At 42.1% G+C, this 18,345-nt stretch overlaps 1 protein-coding gene across 2 annotated transcripts in view; it reads right to left on the minus strand.

Moving 5' to 3' along the window:
- The window catches only part of TBX4 (T-box transcription factor 4), a 43,653-nt gene that overhangs the window by 7,625 nt on the left and 17,683 nt on the right, over positions 1-18,345 (minus strand). For both annotated transcript variants that reach the window (XM_069077955.1, XM_069077954.1), the window contains exon 5: positions 668-820. In XM_069077955.1, the coding sequence (XP_068934056.1) occupies positions 668-820 (153 nt within the window). The remainder of the gene's footprint in view (positions 1-667; positions 821-18,345) is intronic.

Consider the following 18,345-nt stretch of genomic DNA (forward strand, 5'->3'; position numbering starts at 1 on the left):
TTCACTCAAAGTGAAATGGACAAAATCAGGAGAACAATTTATGGGATGACCAATCATACTCCAAGAAAAGAGAGGAGGTAAAGAAAAAATTGAAGTCCCCCACCCCCAATTCATGCCCTGATGTTTATCTGCATGTCCCTCGTCTCTCTCCCTAAGTACTTACAGCAGTCGTGTTTTGCTTCAGATTTCATGCTCTCTTTTCCAGCTCATCATTAGCTTTGATTGTTGTTCTGAGTGACATCTCAGGGTTTATGAGGTCTGACGGCTGTGGGTCCCTGCCTAGGCAGCTTTTCCCACCATGCTTGGGAGTCTTATGCAATATAGACTTGAGCAGGATAGGACCTTAGGGTTGATCTAGAGTGGGGGAAATGAAACCCAGGGAAGGGAAGAGACTTGTCCAAGGTCATGTAGGGAGACAGCAACAGAGCCAGGTACCCCTAAGGGGCTCCAAGGAGAACTCAGTGTCCTCTGCTATGCTTCCTGCCTGTTTTGGGCTGTGTCAGTCTAAGAGTTTGGTTTTCTTCTGTTCCATGCCAATGGCATTACTCAGCCTGTTCCCTATTAACAGGATGGGTGATGTGTTTGGTCTCTTGGCCTCCCTCCCAGCTCAGGAACAGGCAGGATGAGAGGCAGTAATCAAAGTAAGCAAGGAGAACACTCGCTATACCTTGTGGTTCTGGTAGGAAGTCACTGAAATGAAGGAGGTCTCTGGGAACACATGCGTGCAGAAAGCTGTGTTCTTGGAGCCAAAGGCATTGTTCTCATCTGCCTTCACGATGTGCAGCCGAGGCTGGTACTTGTGCATGGAGTTGAGAATGATCTGAAAAAAAAGAAGGAAGATGCCATGATCACTTTGTAGCTGAGGGTCTGCTCTCACAGGCCACTTCTTGTCTCCCTAACTGTGGGGAGGCTGGGGTTGCTCTTCTAGCCCTGATGCATATCAACTCAATTCAGTGGTGCTGGGAACATGAAGACAACCAATCAATGCACAATGAGGTGAGTAGAACCAGAACAAGATGCAATCATTATGATGTTATGAAGACAAACAACTTCGAAGGACTTAAGAACTCTCATCAGTTCAATGATCATCCACAGTTCCAGAGGACTGATGATGAAGCCTGCTACCCACCTCCCAATAGAGAGGTGATAGACTCAAGGTGAAGATTGAAAAATATATCTTTGGAAATGACCAATGTGAGAATTTGTCTCGTTTGACAATGAGCATCTATTATAAGGATTTTCTTTTTCCAGTGGGGGGTGGGGAAGGTAGATAGAGAAGAAACAAATGCTTGTTTTATTAAAGAAAAGACTAACAAAGCAGTCCTTGTCCTTGAGGAACTTATTTTCTCCAGGAGGAATACAACATGTATACTGATGAATATAAGTCATGGTTGGCTGTGATAGAAACAAAGGAGAGAGAGAGATCAGACCAAGGGATCTAGAGGTGTTTGAGGAGAAAAGTAATAACTGAGGAAGATTAAGAAAGGACACAGAGTAGTCCTGAAAAGAAATGGCAACATGCTCTAAATCACTAATAATAAAGAAATGCACATTAAAACAGGTCTGAGGTTCCATCTTACTCCTATCCAATTTGCAAAGATGAAAATGACAATTGTTAAAGGGACTTGGGAAGGCAGGCACACTAATGCATTATTGGTGTAACTGCAAATTGGTTCAACCATCATGGAAAACAATCTGGAATCATATCCAAAAAAGTCACCAATCTGAGTATACTCTTTGATCCAATATATTTTTTAAAGCTATTTATCCCAAAGAGGTCAAAGACAGAAAGGTAATAAATATACCCCCTCCCAAAAAAATTGTATACCGTCACTTTTTGTTGTAGAAAAAAACTGGGAAAAAGTGGGGGGAAAGCCCAATCTTTGGGAAGTGACTGAAAAAAAGTGTTATATATAAACATAATGGAATATTATCCTGCTAGAAGATAATTATGAATATGAATTTAGTGCCTCAGTTTCCTCAGCTTCTTCAAGGCCTCATACTTGAGGTGAGTTTAGCCTTGAAGAAAAATAAATGAAGATGAGGGGATAGAGTACATGGGGGATGACCTGGGAAAGAACATTGAGAAGGGAGATATACTGCTGAGTTCAGAGTCCTGTTTGGCTTGAGCTTATGATCATGAGCAGGGGAGTAATGGGGAATGAGACTGGAGAGGTAGGGGAGAGTCACTGTGGGGAACTTTAAACACTGACATAAGTGTGCCTATTTTGCTTTGAAGCCAGTCAATCAGCAAACACTCATTAATCATTTACTAGAAGTGAAGCACTATGTTAAGAGTTGGGGGTGCAAAGACAATCCTCAATAGAGTTTAAAATGCACCAGTGCCAGCGCTCGCTCCCCTTTACCGTTAGCCCATGGCCACACTGACTGCTCTTTCTCCCTGAGGGAGCCCAGACAGGCTGGGTGGCCAGCGCTCACTTCTTCTAGGAGATGCCATACCTAGCTTCTTCTCTTGGTGTCCTGCCTGGGGTAGAGGGGAGGAAATATTCAGCCCAAAGCTGAGCTTTGGACCTCCACCTTTCTCTTCTCTCTGTCTTTCCCCACTACCTGATCTGCTCCATAGAATCTGACAGCAAAACTCTTCCTCCCCCTTCCCTTTATTTCTGTTCTCCCATCTTGACTTTTCTGTCTACTTCTCTATCTTGTCTTCCCCTCTTTTTTTCTTCTTTTCTCATTGCCAGGATCAGTTTTTTAATCTGTGAAATTAGAAGATTGGATTAGATAGCCTTTGACATCCCTTCCAGCTCTGGCACCATGCTCCTATGCACCTTACTGACTTCAGTTTCTTCAACCATAAAATTAGGGGATTGGACCTCTGAGGTCCCTTTCAGCTCTAAATCTGTGCTCCTATGAATCTCTCTGGGCCTCAGTTTCCTCCTCTGTAAAGTGAAAGGGTTGGATTTAGGGGTGGGGAATCTGTAGCCTCAAGGCCACATGTGACCCTCTAGGTTCTCAGGGCCACACTTGAGGACCTAGAGGGCCACATGTGACCTCAAGGCCACAGGTTCCCTACCCCTGGTGGTGATCCCTTAAAACCCTTCCAGCTCTAAATTTGTAACCCTAAGTGCCCCTCGCTCTTTCTGGAAAGGAAAGAGAACTTTCTAAGCCAAAAGGTCTTGCTCCATCCAAACCCTCAGGATTTTCTTGAAGATAACTCCATCCCCAGGAAATAGCAACTGCTAGTTCAGGGCATAGGACAGAATTAACTCAGCTTAAGGTAGAAGGAGACAGATGAACCAGACTCCAAGGTCACTTACTGACCCTATCACATTAGCTGCTTTTCCAGTGTCTCAGCTCAATGGAACAAGAAAGATGTCCTGGGCCCAGCCTCTTATTCCCAGTTCCTGCTTCAGCAACCCTGGGACTTGGGGGAGGAGTTGAGGCTTTTCTTTGGGTCCCAGTTCAGCAAGGCTCCAAGTAGAGAGTGCCCAAGCCCCCAGGAGTGTCCTTCAGTAGTTACCACTCCCCAAACCTGCTTCATCTGGCCTCACTGGGCCCTCCCAACGGTAGCGGCTGCATTATGTGCCATTAAAATGCATTTTTTATTGTTGACATTTGCCAGACACCCTCCCCACCGGAGGCTAGACCAGGAATTTGGGGCATTTTATCAGCATGTCTGTAACCATTTAGCTGCTGGTCATGGCTGAGGTAGGTCTGCCAGAATCCCTTCCCTTTTCAAGTTCCTTTTCCTTTAACTGGGTGCCCTTTTCTAGATCTTTTTTCTCCGTCTCCTGACCCTTCCAGATGGGAGGACAAGTCCATGGAGACACAGGCTAAATGCTGAGGTCTCTTAAAGAGTTTAACCTCTAAGAACCTGGCTGGCATAAAGGAAAAAAGAAATATCCCCCCTACTCAGTACCAGCCATAACAAGACACAAGAACCTTTCCCGGAAAAACCTGGGTCAACGTTTCTTGAGAAAGAGGGATCAAACTTGGCCTGCTGGGCCGTGGATGGCAGAACCAGCAACAATGGCTGTATACCAGGGAAGCAGATTTAGGCCAGAGATTGAGGAAAACCTCAGCAATTAGATAGATAGACTGTCTTGGGAGGTAGTGAGTATCTCTCATTAAAGGTCTTCCAAGAAAGGCTAGATGACTCATATTGTCAATTATTTTTGTCAAAGGACTCCTCCTCAGCTGTGGGTGGGAGGAGATGGCTAAGTCCATTCTAACTCCGAGTTTCTCTACAATACCATGAGACATCAGAAGAGTACTTTAATAAAGAAACAGGAGGGTAAAAGAAGGGAGATAGGCAGCATAGCAGAGTGGACAGAATACCAGCCCTCCCAAATAAAAGAAAGAATGGCAGGTTCAAGTCTCTCTCACTCTCTCAAGTCACATCCAAGTGACCCTGGATGAATCATTTAACCTCTCAATGCTCTAAGCCACTCTCTTAAGACTATAGACCAGTTGCCTATTTGCATGGGTTGAGGTGTTTCCTCACTGGGAGTTCCCAGCACCTGTGATGTCTCAGATCTGGACAAAAACAAGCAGAAAGGAGCCTAGCAATTGGGAGCACAGTCCCTGTGGGAGGAGGTAGCAGGGATAGTCTGACCACGGATAGAGTAAACTCAAGGGAGGGGACAGTCTAATATTTGTCCCTGTTGGGGGGTGGAGGGGAGGACAGCCCCTTGAAAGGCATGACCAGGTGATCAAAACTTGTTATGGAGAGAGGTGGCCTAGGGGGAGTGGTTTAGCTGCTTGACCTTAAGAGCCACCAGAGGATATAAGGAAAGGCCAGGGGCTTGTAGTTGCCATGGGGACAGCATTTCCAGAGTGAACATAGGGGCACACTCTGGAGCCAATTGTCTAGCTAGCCCTGCTAGTCTGGCCTCTGCCTCAAGGCCACCTTCTCCTGGAATGTTTCCTTGAATAACCCTTGCTCCCAGTCTCCAGCTAGTTGGGGCCCCCTTAGTGTACTTAAGTAATGACTCCATTAAGACATTTTCACTGATTACACATCTCCCTCCTTAGCTTCCATATGGATTATCTTCGTTGTTTCTCAGGTGTCTAATCAGTGTTGCAGCCCCTGTATACTCCTGTATTCCCTGGTTAACCAACTGTCCTTCCTAACGCAAGCTATCATTATACAATCATGAATATTCATAATATTGATCTTGAACATAGGATTGTTGTCCATCCTAATGAAGGAAGCAAAACCGTGAATGTCTGGGGGGACAGGACCAGACCAGACTTAGATGACTGTGGAGTAGAAATTTTCAACAAAGAATTTTAAAGACCCATTCTCCAAACAGGGAATTAGGCAAGGGGGCAGGGCAGGTCTGGGAGAAAGTCAGTCATATTAGATATCGAAAGAACAAGCCTTAGATTTACTGGGGCAATGGGGCTAAAGTTCTGAAAGACATGCATAGACACATAGAAAAAGACAGAAACACAGAGATGGTCAAAGAATATTAAGTACCTACTAGAAGGCCACAAGGAAGACAAAAAGGGACAAAGGGGAAGAGAAAGGGAAGAGAGCCAGAAAGAGACAAAGAAAAAAGAAAGAGAGAAGTCAGCCTAAGGACAGGAACATTGTCATGGAAGCCTGTTCTGGGAAATTGGTTGGGAGGCTGGGGAAAAGAGGGATATGATCAATCTTTAGAGTGTTGGGAGATTCCCAGTCAGCACCCTAGGGTAGCTTAGGAATCACCCAAATGCCTAAGTATCAAAGTAGTAATGATCTGAAATTCTAAAGCAGGGTCAAAGCTATGTTCTTCTGAACAAATTTACTCTAACCGAAACAACAGGGAAAAGTGTCATCTACTTTAGAAAGATGTTTTAGTGTTAGATTTTTAAGGTTCTTGTACCTGGTATCAGGTTTTTGACATTTCATTTGAATTATTTATTAATACACTTAAATGCAAAACACTGTGGAAGAAATAATTTTAAAATGGGCCATGATCATTGTCTCATAGGAGCTATAATCCCACAGAGGAGTTATAGCAACAAATGTATGTGCTGCCATACCATACCACACCATACCACACCACACCGTACCATACCATACCACACCATACCGTACCGTACCACACTGTACCGTACCACACCGTACCACACCACACCGTACCATACCATACCATACCACACCATACCATATCACACCATACCGTACCGCACTGTACTGTACCATACCATATCACACCATACCATACCATACCATACTATACTATACTATAAACATTCAATAATTATCATGAAGAATGAATAGAATTGTAATAGAATAGACTTGTGTTTTACAGAACCCATGTTTAGAACATAAAATGGAATGGAATGGAATAGAATGGAGGAGCCCCTAGATGGCACCATAGTGCACAGAGTCCTGAGCCTGGAGTCAGGAAGACTCATCTTCCTGAGTTCAAATCCAGCCTCGATCATACAGACCCTGGGCAAATCACTTTATCCTGTCTGCCTCAGTTTCTCATCTGTAAAATGGGCTAGAGAAGGAAATGGCAAACCATTACAGTATTTTTGCCAAGAAAACTCTAAATGGGGTCACAAAGCATTGCACACAACTGAAATGACTGAACAACAACAAAAACAACAAAGAGTGGTCTGGAAACAAAAGAGAAGTTTATAACCAGTTTCCACTGAAGGAGTGAGTGTGGAATTTTACATACACTGTCAGAGGTTATTTTCTTTGTTATTAGGGAAGGCTCCCTATGGGGAGGGCAATATCTGGAAATAACTGTGATGTAACAAGCAAAGGCATAAATAAATCTTTTTTTCTTTTAAAAAGAGAGGTACAAAGTGCTTGCTATGAGAGGTGGGAGAAAGGAAAGATCATTTCCACCTGGGAGTATCACTGCTAATACCAGGTAAATGAAAAGCCCTGAAAAAGCTGATGGGGGCTGAGAAATTTGTTCCATACTTGGTCAGGACTGAATGAACCATTCCTTCTTGGTTGAGAATAAGGACACTAACTTTTCCCATCATAAGAATTGCCATTTCTCTCTTGCAGATGCTGTAGAGAAAATACTCCACAGAGACTGTATTAAAAGTGAAAAGAAACAGAAGCCTGGAGAATATAACAGTGATTTTTCCCAGAGTCTCAAGCCACAGCCCAGAAAAGTTTTCCACATATAAACCTCCTGTCCTTCCTAACTCTAGTGACTAATTTCCTCATCTGCAAAATGGGTATGATGATACTTATATAACAGACCTCACAGAGTTATTGTAAGGAAAATGCTCACTAAAAGGTGAAGTGAGATAGGAATGTGGATTGTTATTTATTTTGTGATGTTACATATATTACTGTAAAGGCTTAAAGCCTCAGTATCTCAGGAAGGGAAAAAAGAATTATTTTTTCTCTTTTAATTTATTTTTAGTATTCTTTTTTTAATGGAAAAATAAATTCTAAAAAAACCCAATATATGCAATAATTATGATCATTTAAATAAAAAACAATGCTGAATAATAATTGTAATGGCCAACATGGGATCTCGAAAAGAGTTGAGGAAATGTATTCTACCCCTTCCTGAAGACAATTGAAGAGGGGAAGGGAGGGACTATGGGTGGAGAACACTGCACACACTACCTAAGGTAGTCACTATATTGGATGGATTGTGTTGCTTAACTGGTTTTCTTTGTATCGTATTCCTTGAGTGAGGATCTGAGTCTGTCTGGAAATGACTGATATAAAAAGGCATCAATAAAGCCCACACACTTATTTTCCAGAAGTAAAAAGCCAGACCAGTTCCTTAACAGCAAATTATAGGATGATCTTTCAGGTCAAGCCCAGACCTGCATTTAGCTTGGAATCAGTCACACAGATGTCAAGGACATAGGCAGCTGAAGTACCTGAACCCTCAGAGCAAACCCTGATATAGAGAGCAGAGGAAACTGTGGATGTCACCCCAGTAGCAGTCATAGGACCTCTCTCACTCAATTAAGAAGATTCCACCAGAAGAAGTTTACCCACAGACCAACCAGCCCAATACACAAAAGCCAGAGCTCGGCCCACCCAGGGTACCAAGCAACCTCAGCTAAGGGGATCCAAAGATACAAAAAGGAAAAAAGAAAAAATGGTCCCTGCTCCAAGGCAATCTAATTAGGGAAAATAATACACAATAGAAAGCTGAAAGGGATGTGGAGGAGAAGGTCCCAAATCACTAATAATAAAATAAATTTAAATGAAAACAACTAAAGTTCCAGCTCACGTGCATCAGATTAGCAAAGATGGCCAAAAAAAAAAAAAAAAGACAAATATTGAAGAGGCTATGGAAGGACAGACACACACCAGAGGAAACCTATCAGACGAACCAAGTCAGAACAGCTCCAGAAGAGACACAAGAGGTGAGTCCTGGTCTCAGAAGACAGCTCCTCTCCACCTCGCCAGTCCTCTCAAAGGAGGCAGGATAGGCAGGATAGTGGGCTTCCCAACAAAACGACAATGTCAGTTACATAGTTCAAAGATTTTTCCACAAACAAAACCAATGTAGTGAGAATTAGAATGGAAAGAGTTAATTGGGAAAACTCTTTGCAGCAAATTTCTCTGACAAAGGTCTTATATACAAGATAGATAGATAGAAACTATATAACACGAGCATTCCCCAATAGATAAATGTCAAAGGATATGAGCAGACCGTTCTCAAAAGAGAACATGCAAGCTAGGAAATTAGTCATATGAAATAGTACTCCAAATAGTCATAGTCAAGAAACTTACTAAGTGTCTACAAATGGGGGTGGGGAGGTGAAGAAAGAAAGAAAAGCAGTCCTTGCCCCCAGGAAGCTTATAATCTCTTGGGGAAGACCATGTACAAAAGAAAGCTGAAAGAGGGGTGTGTGTGTGTGTGTGTGTGTGTGTGTGTGTGTGTACAAAATCACTAATAATAAAATAAATTTCAATGAAAACAACTGAGGTTCCAACTCATAGGCATCAGGTTAGTAAAGATGGCAGGAAAAAAAAAAGGAAAATGACAAATACTGAAGTGATTATGGGAGGACAGACACACTAATGAACTGTGGATGGAACTGTGATGTTCTAACCACCCTGGAAAGCAATTTCTCTTAAACTGCAACTTCACAGTCATTAAACTGTGCATGCTCTTAACCCAGTGATGTAACCACTAAGCATGTATTTCACAGTTCAAAGACAGAAGGAAAGGAACTATATGTACAAAAATATTTATACTAGTACTTTTTGTTGTAGCAAAGAAATGAAAACTAAGGCAGTTCCCATCGATTTGGGGAGTAGTTGAACAATTATGGCATACGGATGTGATAGAATTTTATTTTACCTTAAGAAATGATGGAAGGAATAGATTCAGAGAAACCTGGGAATGAGGGGAAATTACTGGAACCAGGAGAACAGTTTATGCAATGACTGCAATATTTTAAAGTAAAACTACTTTGAAAGACTAAAGAATTTTGATCAATGTAGTGACCCATTGTAACTCGAGAAAGATAGTACAGAATGAAACATACATGATCATGTATGTCAGCTAAATAGGAATTCTGGATTTGGAGTCAGGAAGACGAATTCAAATCCCACCTCAGGCATTTGCTACGTTACTGTCAGCAAGTATTTAACCTTTCTTAGCCTCAGTTTCCACTTCTATAAAATGGGGATAATAATACCTCCTACCTCCCAGGGTTGTTGTGGGGATCAAATGAGATAATGTGTATATAAGCACTTCATAAACCTTAAAGCTCTATATAAATATTAATTGTTATTATGTTCAGATTCAACCAACATGTGAATTTGTTTTGCTTGACTATAACTTTTCGTTACAAGAGAGAGCTTTTACAGCAGAGAGGGGATCGTCACTGGGGGAAATGAGTGATGGAAAAAGAAAAAAGAAAGGAAAGAGTGTTAATAAAAGTTTAAATTATACATAGAAGAGAGCAGAAGAAAATTAAGAAGGGGACATCAGTAAGCAAGGCAATGTTGAGACAAGTATGTAAAAATTCGTATCTACTTTTTTTAAAAGCTGTATTTAAGAGATCCAGTTTCATATTTTTAAAAATTACTTCAAAGCCTTTATCTCCTGTTTCTACAATCTATCCTCAACATCTTTCCTAGGCAGAAATCTTCCTGGCAGAGACCATGGTCTCCATTTTAAAGATAAGAGGGGAAATGTGAAGTCAATGGGACAAGATCACAAACCAAGTTGTTTGTAAGGTTCAAAAAAGAAGTGTCTAACAATTCAGTTATTTTTATAGGATCCCAAAGTAGGTGATACTGTCCCCCGGGGAGTGCTGAAATTATGGGGGGCAGTAGTAGCTTCTGGTGCAATTGGGGGGCATTGAATAAAAATAAGGGTGCTGCAGAAGCATAATGAAAGAAGAGAAGAGAATTTTGAAAAACCCTTTGTACATGTTTCATCTGTTATATAACAGAGTTAAAGTTGTAGTGATTACATTATTTTCCAAATAAACACACAAAATGCAAGGTATTACCCATGAATAGTCAAGTCAGCTAACAGGTCTTAACAAGCAAGTGCTGGCAGGTGAGTTTGTTGTGTATTGTTGGGAAGTTCAGCATGTATTGGCAGGAATATTGGCATGTTTGTTTACAATATAATACTATATAGTTACATGACACAATATTGCATCATCGAAATTTTAATGCAGGAAAAACCCCCACAAATTTGCAATAAATTATTAAATTTTATAACTTTTGAAATAATGCAAATTTCAAAAAAGACATTAAAGGGTAAAAGAAAGTAGGTTTCCAGGGGGGTGCTCAGTAATTTTTTTTAAAGGGGGTGGCAGGTCAAATAAGTTTGGGAACCTCTGTGCTCAAGGATCTCTGGCAGGCTGGATCCCACTACCCAACTCTCTCTATACTGTCCTAGAATTAAAGAAATGATCACTAAAAAGTGAAAAGCTTGGGCTAGAACTCTTCAGGGACCCTTCATAGAGAGATAGTGGACCCTTGTACCCAGAAGGTATTCAATGGTCATCTTGTGAATGAATTAATAGGGAGACAGCTCTAGGATTTGTCTCCCAGTTTCCTGTTCCTTTATATCCCATTAACAGAAAAGGTTTGGAGGTAAAGCTGTTGAGATCCAGGATCAACGACATCTAAATTTCAGAACCCAGCATGAGTCCTCATTATGGCTTCCCTGGGCTGAGGAGATTTAATTCAGGCTTCCTGGGCTGGTTTTGATCACCCCACACCCCAAAGAACTATTGTCCTTTCTCCATAAAACATCATGAAAAGCTGACCTCCTCACCATCTCTCTCCAGTTCTCTTGTCTCATTTGTGGGCTAATTCACCCTCGTTGTTCTAGGCCTCGACCAACCGGAACTTTCATGACTGTGGAACACTTTAGCCCTACTTCTGTATCGCCGCTATGGAAAGCAATTGCTTGTACATTTTTGGGGCCACCTGTGCAAACACACCAGACCCACACAAACAGTACATCCATCTGGACATTGACCACCTAAGCTTCCCTAGCATGCAAACAGTTTTGAAATTCCATTTACATTACTTTCCGGTAGGGGAAAATGTCCCTCCTACACAAAATACAACCACCAGACTAGGACTATGCGATAGGTTAGGGGAAGAGCCACTGTAGTATAGTGGAGAGGGCACTGAACTTGAGGAGCTGTGCCCAAGTCTTGGCACTGCCACTTACTATAGTCACATGCTGTTTTTCAGTTGAGTCAACTCTTTGTGATCCCATTTGGAGTTAAAGACACTGGAGTGCTTCGCCATTTCCTTCTCCAGATCATTTTACAGATGAGGAAACCAAGGCAAACAGAATTAAGTGACTTGTCCAGGGTCACACAGCTAGTAAGTGTCTGAGGCTGGATTTGAACTCAAAAAAATGAGTCTTCGTGACTCCAGGTCTAGAGCTCTGTGCACTATGGTGCCACCTAGCTGCCCTTGGCTGCAAAACCATAGGCAAATTGTTCCTAGGCCTCATTTTCCTCCTATAAAATGTAAGGGATTGAATGAAGTAGCCCCAGAGATTTTTTCCAGCTCTAAAGCATGGAGAGAGTTCAAAGAGCATTGACTCTGGAGTCAAATGATTTGGGTTCAAATCCTGCCTCTGATGTTTACTACTCAAGTGATCTTCTTAGGCCTCAATTTCTCCATCTGTAAATAAAGGAATTGGGCTAGATAACCTCTAACGACACTTCCATCCCTGGATTCTTTAGGTTAACTTGTTTTCCTAACACTTTCCAAACATGTCAGCTTAGGCTGTGGAGGTGGGGAGAGTACTTGGGGACATCTGGAGATCCATTGCTGGACAGCTAGCACCAGAAGGAGGCTCTCCTGGCTCACTTAATGGGGAAGGGACCCTTGTTCTACTTACCTCATGGGGCTGTGATAAAAGCTCTTTACAAATCCTTAAACACTCCAGGAATATGTGTTATTATTATTGAGTTCTAGAGTGAAATGAAATAATAGAGAAGCCAGCTGAACTTTCCAATGTATCATGAAGAGAAGATACTGGGTGTGTCCCTATGGCATAGCAAATTCTATCCCCAAAGAGATGCCAGACCCACAAAAGAAGCCAGAGCCTAAAGCAGTGATATCTGATGAGAACCCTTGCCCTAAGGACTCAGTAGTGCTCCCTTTGGGTCTAACTGTCCTTCTGTATTAACCTACCTAGATCTGCCTTCCTTCCCAGTGAGTACAGACCTAGTTATTTAGATTGTTGTCATTTTTCCTCCATTTTCAAAGACCAATGACATCACAGATGACGTCTTGACTCCTGCATGAATTGGATTTAAGGGAGGCAGAGTTGCACAAAGTTGTCAGCCTCATTCTCTCTCCCAGAGTCATTTAGACTGTAAGCTCCTTGAGGGCTGGGACTGTCTTTTCCCTCTTTTTGTATCCCCATTGATTAGCACAGTGCCTGAAACATAGTAAGTGCTTAAAAATGTTTACTGAATGAATGAATGAATGAAGTAGCTTTGGCTTATCTCTTTGTATACTCCAGGCCAAGCCTTGTACCTAAAACCCAGCAAGAACTTAATAAATGCTTGCTTAATGAATGGTTTGAACTGGGTAGTAGGTTGGTGGTGTAATGGATAGAATGCCCGACTTGGAGCTTTTGAGTTAAACTGAAGATCTGAATTTGAATCCGGCCCCAGACACTTGGCCACGTGATCCACTGAGAGGCAGCAATTCCATAACCTTTTCCAGCCTGTTTCCTCACTGGTAAAATGGGGATAATCATAGCACCTGCCTCGCAAGGTTGCACAAGAAAACACATGTAAATTGTTCTACAAACCTTAAAGTCCTACATAAATGCTAGCTATTGTTATGAACGCCGTCCCCAAAGGATGACCCAGAGAACTTCCTTACTGGCCCCAAGTAAATGGTTATTTGCAAAAGTACCACAAAAATGTCCAGGAGGAGAGACTGGGGGCTGAAAGGTCCAACAGGCAAGAAGGGAGTGGGGGTGGGCGTGAGGGTGGGGGTGGGGGTAGAGGATAAAAACCTGTATTCTGGAGTGAAGACCCTCGCCCCATCAGAAGTGTTATCTTCCACCCATCCTAATTCCCTGGTCCTCTCCAGAATCCAAATGCCCCAACTTGGACTGTTCCATCACTCCTTATTCCAAGGGGGGGGGGAGGAGAAAAGGCGAGGAAGTTCCCCCACCCCCCTCCCCCCCCCCCAAAAAAAAAGAAAAGAAAAAGAAAGAAAAAAAAGAAAAAATTCCAGCCGAGTTGACGGTTTTACTGGGAAACATGATTAAAAGCTGCTGCAGACAAATCCCTCTCTGGAGCCTCCAGGTCCATTTTTAAACCTTATTAGAGTTTTGTTCCCTTCTCAGTTTTGGCAGGATCAGACTCCTCCCATCCTGCCTTTTCAGCTCTTACCCAAATGGTACCCTCCCCTCTGGGGGTTTGTGGATTACTGAGGCGCCTGTGTGTATATACATGAATGTGAGAGACAGACCCTGAGAGCGAAGCACCCAAAGTAGGGATCAGATCGCAGAGACTGGCTGGTCCTGCTCTGTCCTTTTACAGATGAGGAAATGATACCTAAGAAAGGTTAATTGAATTGCCTGAGGTCACATGTGGGAAATGGCAGAGACAGTATTTGAACCCAGGCCCTTGGAATCCAAATTCTTCTCCCAGAATCACAGAATTTAAGAGCTGGAAGGGACCTCAGTGGCCATCTAGTCCAACTCATACATGAAAGGAATCATGATATCATAACATACTTAAAAAGTTAGTCTCTGCTTGCAGATTTCCAGTGAGGGATATCCAACAGGTCCCAAGAGGTGTAGGATCTGCTTCAGGATATCTCTAAAGATTGGGAAGTTTGTCTTAACACTGCAACTAAATCTCCCTCTCTGCAGCTTCTCTGTGATTCTTCCTGGTTCTGCCCACTGCGGCCAAATCCAATTAATCTGATCCTTCTACCCTTTTCCACTAAACATCTCTAAAGTGGCATTGGTTCATCAGCACAGCCTTTTGTAGTTGTTCAGGCTAGGGTTCAGGAGGAAAGAAGGCTCAGGAGAAGAAATAAAAAGAGCCAGAGAAGCAATGGCCGCCAACTAGGTCAATTCCTCTTTAAAACACCAGAAGCCCCAGTTCCTTAGTATAAAAAAAAAGCCTTGGAACCAAAGGTCAACAGGATTTGGCTGAAAATCCAAATGTGATGAGATTAAGGATTCTTAACCTGGGGGTTTACAGATCCTCCCCTACAAGGGGTCTGTGGAAAGGGTTCACCTTGGGGGAAAATTTACATCTTTATTTTCACTAACCACTAACTGAAATTTAGCATTTTCTTTGATTATTTAAAAACATTGTTCTCAGGAGGGGACCAGAGGTTGGTCCAGTCTGCCAAAGGGGTACTTGACACACAAAAAATTACAAACTCCTGAATAAGAACTCCTAACGAGGGAAGTCTTTGGGTAAATCAACAGCTTATGCCCATTATGACTCTTATACCCACTAATGATTAAATTCATAGTCAAAGAGTATTATTTATTAATGTCTATTCTGTAGAATGAAAAATGATCCAACCTCCTGCTTTCGAGGAGCTCACATTCCACTAAGAGTAATGTAATTTAAAAATAAAACAAAAGAAAGCAGAAGGGGATGAGGACTAAAAAAGGGGAGGGGCGCCTAAAAAAAAGGACTGAGACAATGGGCTAGGGGGGCAAAATGCAGAAAAAGAAATAGATCATATCTGCGTTTTCATGGAGGATCACAGGCCTTCTTAAAGAGTATCTAGGTCTCCTACTTCAATCTACAGAGGTGGCCCATGAAGAAAAGAAAATTTCAAGGAGGAAAATGTTCCAGGCTTGGGGAATGGCCTGCTGCTAAGTCCTGAAGCCAACAAAGAAGGAAGGACGAGTCGGGGAATACAGCTAGGAGGCCAGTTTGACTCAAATGTAAGCTAAACCAAGCAGTGGTGTCAGCTAATGTTGGTAAGGTAGGTTGGAACCTGGCCTTAAATACCAGGCTAAGGATCATATGTTTTATCCTATAGACAACAGGGTTTTTTAACAGAGGAGTGACATGGTCACGTCTATGTTGTGTGAAGGAGTACAGATCCCAGTTGCAGAGAAGATGTCACCATAATTTTCTGCCTTTACACTTGACTCTAAATCAACAAACATTTTTTAAAGCATCTACTTATTCTATGCCGGGCACTATATCCTAGGTTCTAGGGATACAAAGACCCTGCTCTCAAGAAGTTTATATTAGATAAGCCAGTTCATTTATAAGTACATACAAAACAAATGGGCATGATCCTTTAATTTGGTTGGTATGGGAAACTCAAGATGAGGAAACTCTGTACCACTGCAATTTGCACCTTCTGGTCTTAGAGATTTGTCTGAGGCACTATAAGGTTCAATGATGTACTGTGGTGTCACATAGCCAGTATGTGTAAGAGACAGGATTTGAACTCAGGTTCCTGCCTCTGATGCCCAGCTGTCTAGCCACAATGCCTTGCTATTTCTCATACAAGATAGACACATGAAATAGCGATTAGAGAAATGATGTGGCCTGAGATGGAAAAACTTGAATTCATGTGCCACCTCTGACTGTGAGCTTAACCTCTCAAAGCTCGAAGTACCACCCTAAGAGTACACATTTCAGAGAAGGTCGATTGAGCTCCTTGCTGCCAGCTCCCTACACTAATGAAATCACAGGACTAGCAGGAAAGTCTATCCTCATGAAGAACAAAAAAACTGCTTTTCTTTTCTTTTTAATTTTATTTATTTCTTTGATTATTTTATTTTATTTATTTTCAACATGTATCTTTGTAAACACACTCACACATCCTATCTCCCAGTAGAGGCTAGATAAATGTCTGTAAGATTGAGTTGGATTCCATTTATTCGGCATGCCCTTGTACAAATGGGGCCCCACTCTAGCAAAACTCAAGAGATAAATTCACACAAAAAAGCTACATACAGGATTTGATTGTTCCACTAAAGAAAGATCTCTCCCATTCCTTTAAATCCCAGTTCCTCAAGTCCTGCTGGATGTTTACAGAATATTACCTCCCCGAGGAGGGCATATCGGCAGCCCACATAGAGAAATGCAATACCTGGAAGAGCCAGTCAAATGAAGATTCATTCAAAATTAAGATAAAGTTTCTCTGATGTCTCTTGTGAGGAAATTCGAGATATATACCAATTTGGCTTATACACAACATTCCAGGAACACATCTGTTGCGTAAAGCAAGGCACACCTGCATTGCCTCCCCCTTTTTTCTCTCTCTTTTTCTGTCTCTGTCTCTGTGTCTGTCTCTCTCTGTGTCTGTCTTTGTCTCTCTCTTGTCTCTCTGTGTCTGTTTCTGTCTCTCTGTCTCACACACACACACACACACACACACACTCACACGCATGCATACCGACAGCAGCAGCATCACCACACTAGGTTCATTTCTGTCTGTATAGTGTGTGCAAAGCAGATACAATTAAATCTTCTATCCTCAATATCCACGAAACTGCCAGGACAGACCAGGGGCCCTCCGTGCCATGGCAGATAACCGAGTACTCCCCACGCCTACATCTGCAATACACATGAATTAAGATTTTCCAAATAAAATGCTCCTTTTTTTAATGGGCCTGCCAGAGCCAGATTGGAAAATAATGAGCTTATGCAACCTGTGAGAGGCGGGTCTCTGGATTGAAGGGGGCCCAGAGGCAGCATCTCTGGGGCCAAAGAACTCCACCCCACAGAACCCAGGGCCCTGAAAATACCAGGCACTCAACTGGAGGCATGAGATCCCCTCCTCTTCCCTCCTCATGCCCCATCATTCATTTCTAGATTACAATCTATGAGTGATTATGCATCAGAAAGATAGGAGGGCAGTAGTGCCAAAAATCCCAAATGATGGATAATCCAAAAATCACTCCCCTGGCTTGGGCACCTATTAGCTGATTTTTCCCACTAATAATACAGAATGACCTGCCCAGTTATATTTGGCAATGTCTAACTGACTTAGCTAGTCTGAATTCCCTGACTGGAGAGGTGGGGGGAAGGTGGGGGAAAGGAAAGTGCAAGAACTGTTTTCATGATGAAATCTGTCTCAAAGAATCCATATGAAGTATAAACCACATATACCCCAAAAGGAGACCAAAGACAGAAAGTTCTTATATATGCCAAAATACTCAGAGCAATACTTTTTGTGCTAGAAGTAAAGCAAATGCTCATTTACTGGGGAATGGTGAAAAGAACTGTGATACCTGAATGTGAAGGAACATCCCTGCACCATAAAAAATGATGACTACATAGAATATAGAGAAGCACTGGAAGACTTCTATGAACAGACACAAAGTGAAGTAACTGTAAGGTAGAAAACAATAGATATAATGACTACAACTACACAAAGAGAAAAAGAACAGTAAGACAAAACCATAATTGTAGTGACCAAGCTTCCTTAAGGAAGAGTTGAGAAAATACATCTCCCTCCCTTCTCTGCAGACTATGGGAGGGGGGGGGGGAGTGGAGGCACCGTGAATGTGGAATATTGCATATACTAAAATTCATGGGTTGGTTTTGCCAAATTGCTTCTCTTTTTTTTTCTTTCTAGTCTTTGTTATAAGGAGTGGCTTACTATATAGGAGAGGTGGGGAGGAATATTTTTGGAAATGAAGTCAATAGAAAAACAAAAGAGATCAATTCAAATAAAATTTACAAAAGAAGGTTATGCATCAGGACAATTAAACACTGCATTTGAACAATGCTTCCTTGCTTTCTAAAACCCTATGAAATCGATAAAGTCAATATTCTCCCCCATTTTGCAAATGGGGAAACTGAGACATTGAATAGTTCAATGACTTCTTGGGATCTCACAACAAAGTTAACTTTGAAAAGGCATCTAGTGGACACTCTCTTCTCTCTCTCTCTCTCTCTCTCTCTCTCTCTCTCTCTCTCTCTCTCTCTCTC

Source organism: Petaurus breviceps, unplaced genomic scaffold, assembly GCF_028583685.1.
Source record: "Petaurus breviceps papuanus isolate PSGF00001 unplaced genomic scaffold, PetGlider_PUasm1.0 91023, whole genome shotgun sequence".
NCBI lineage: Eukaryota > Metazoa > Chordata > Mammalia > Diprotodontia > Petauridae > Petaurus > Petaurus breviceps.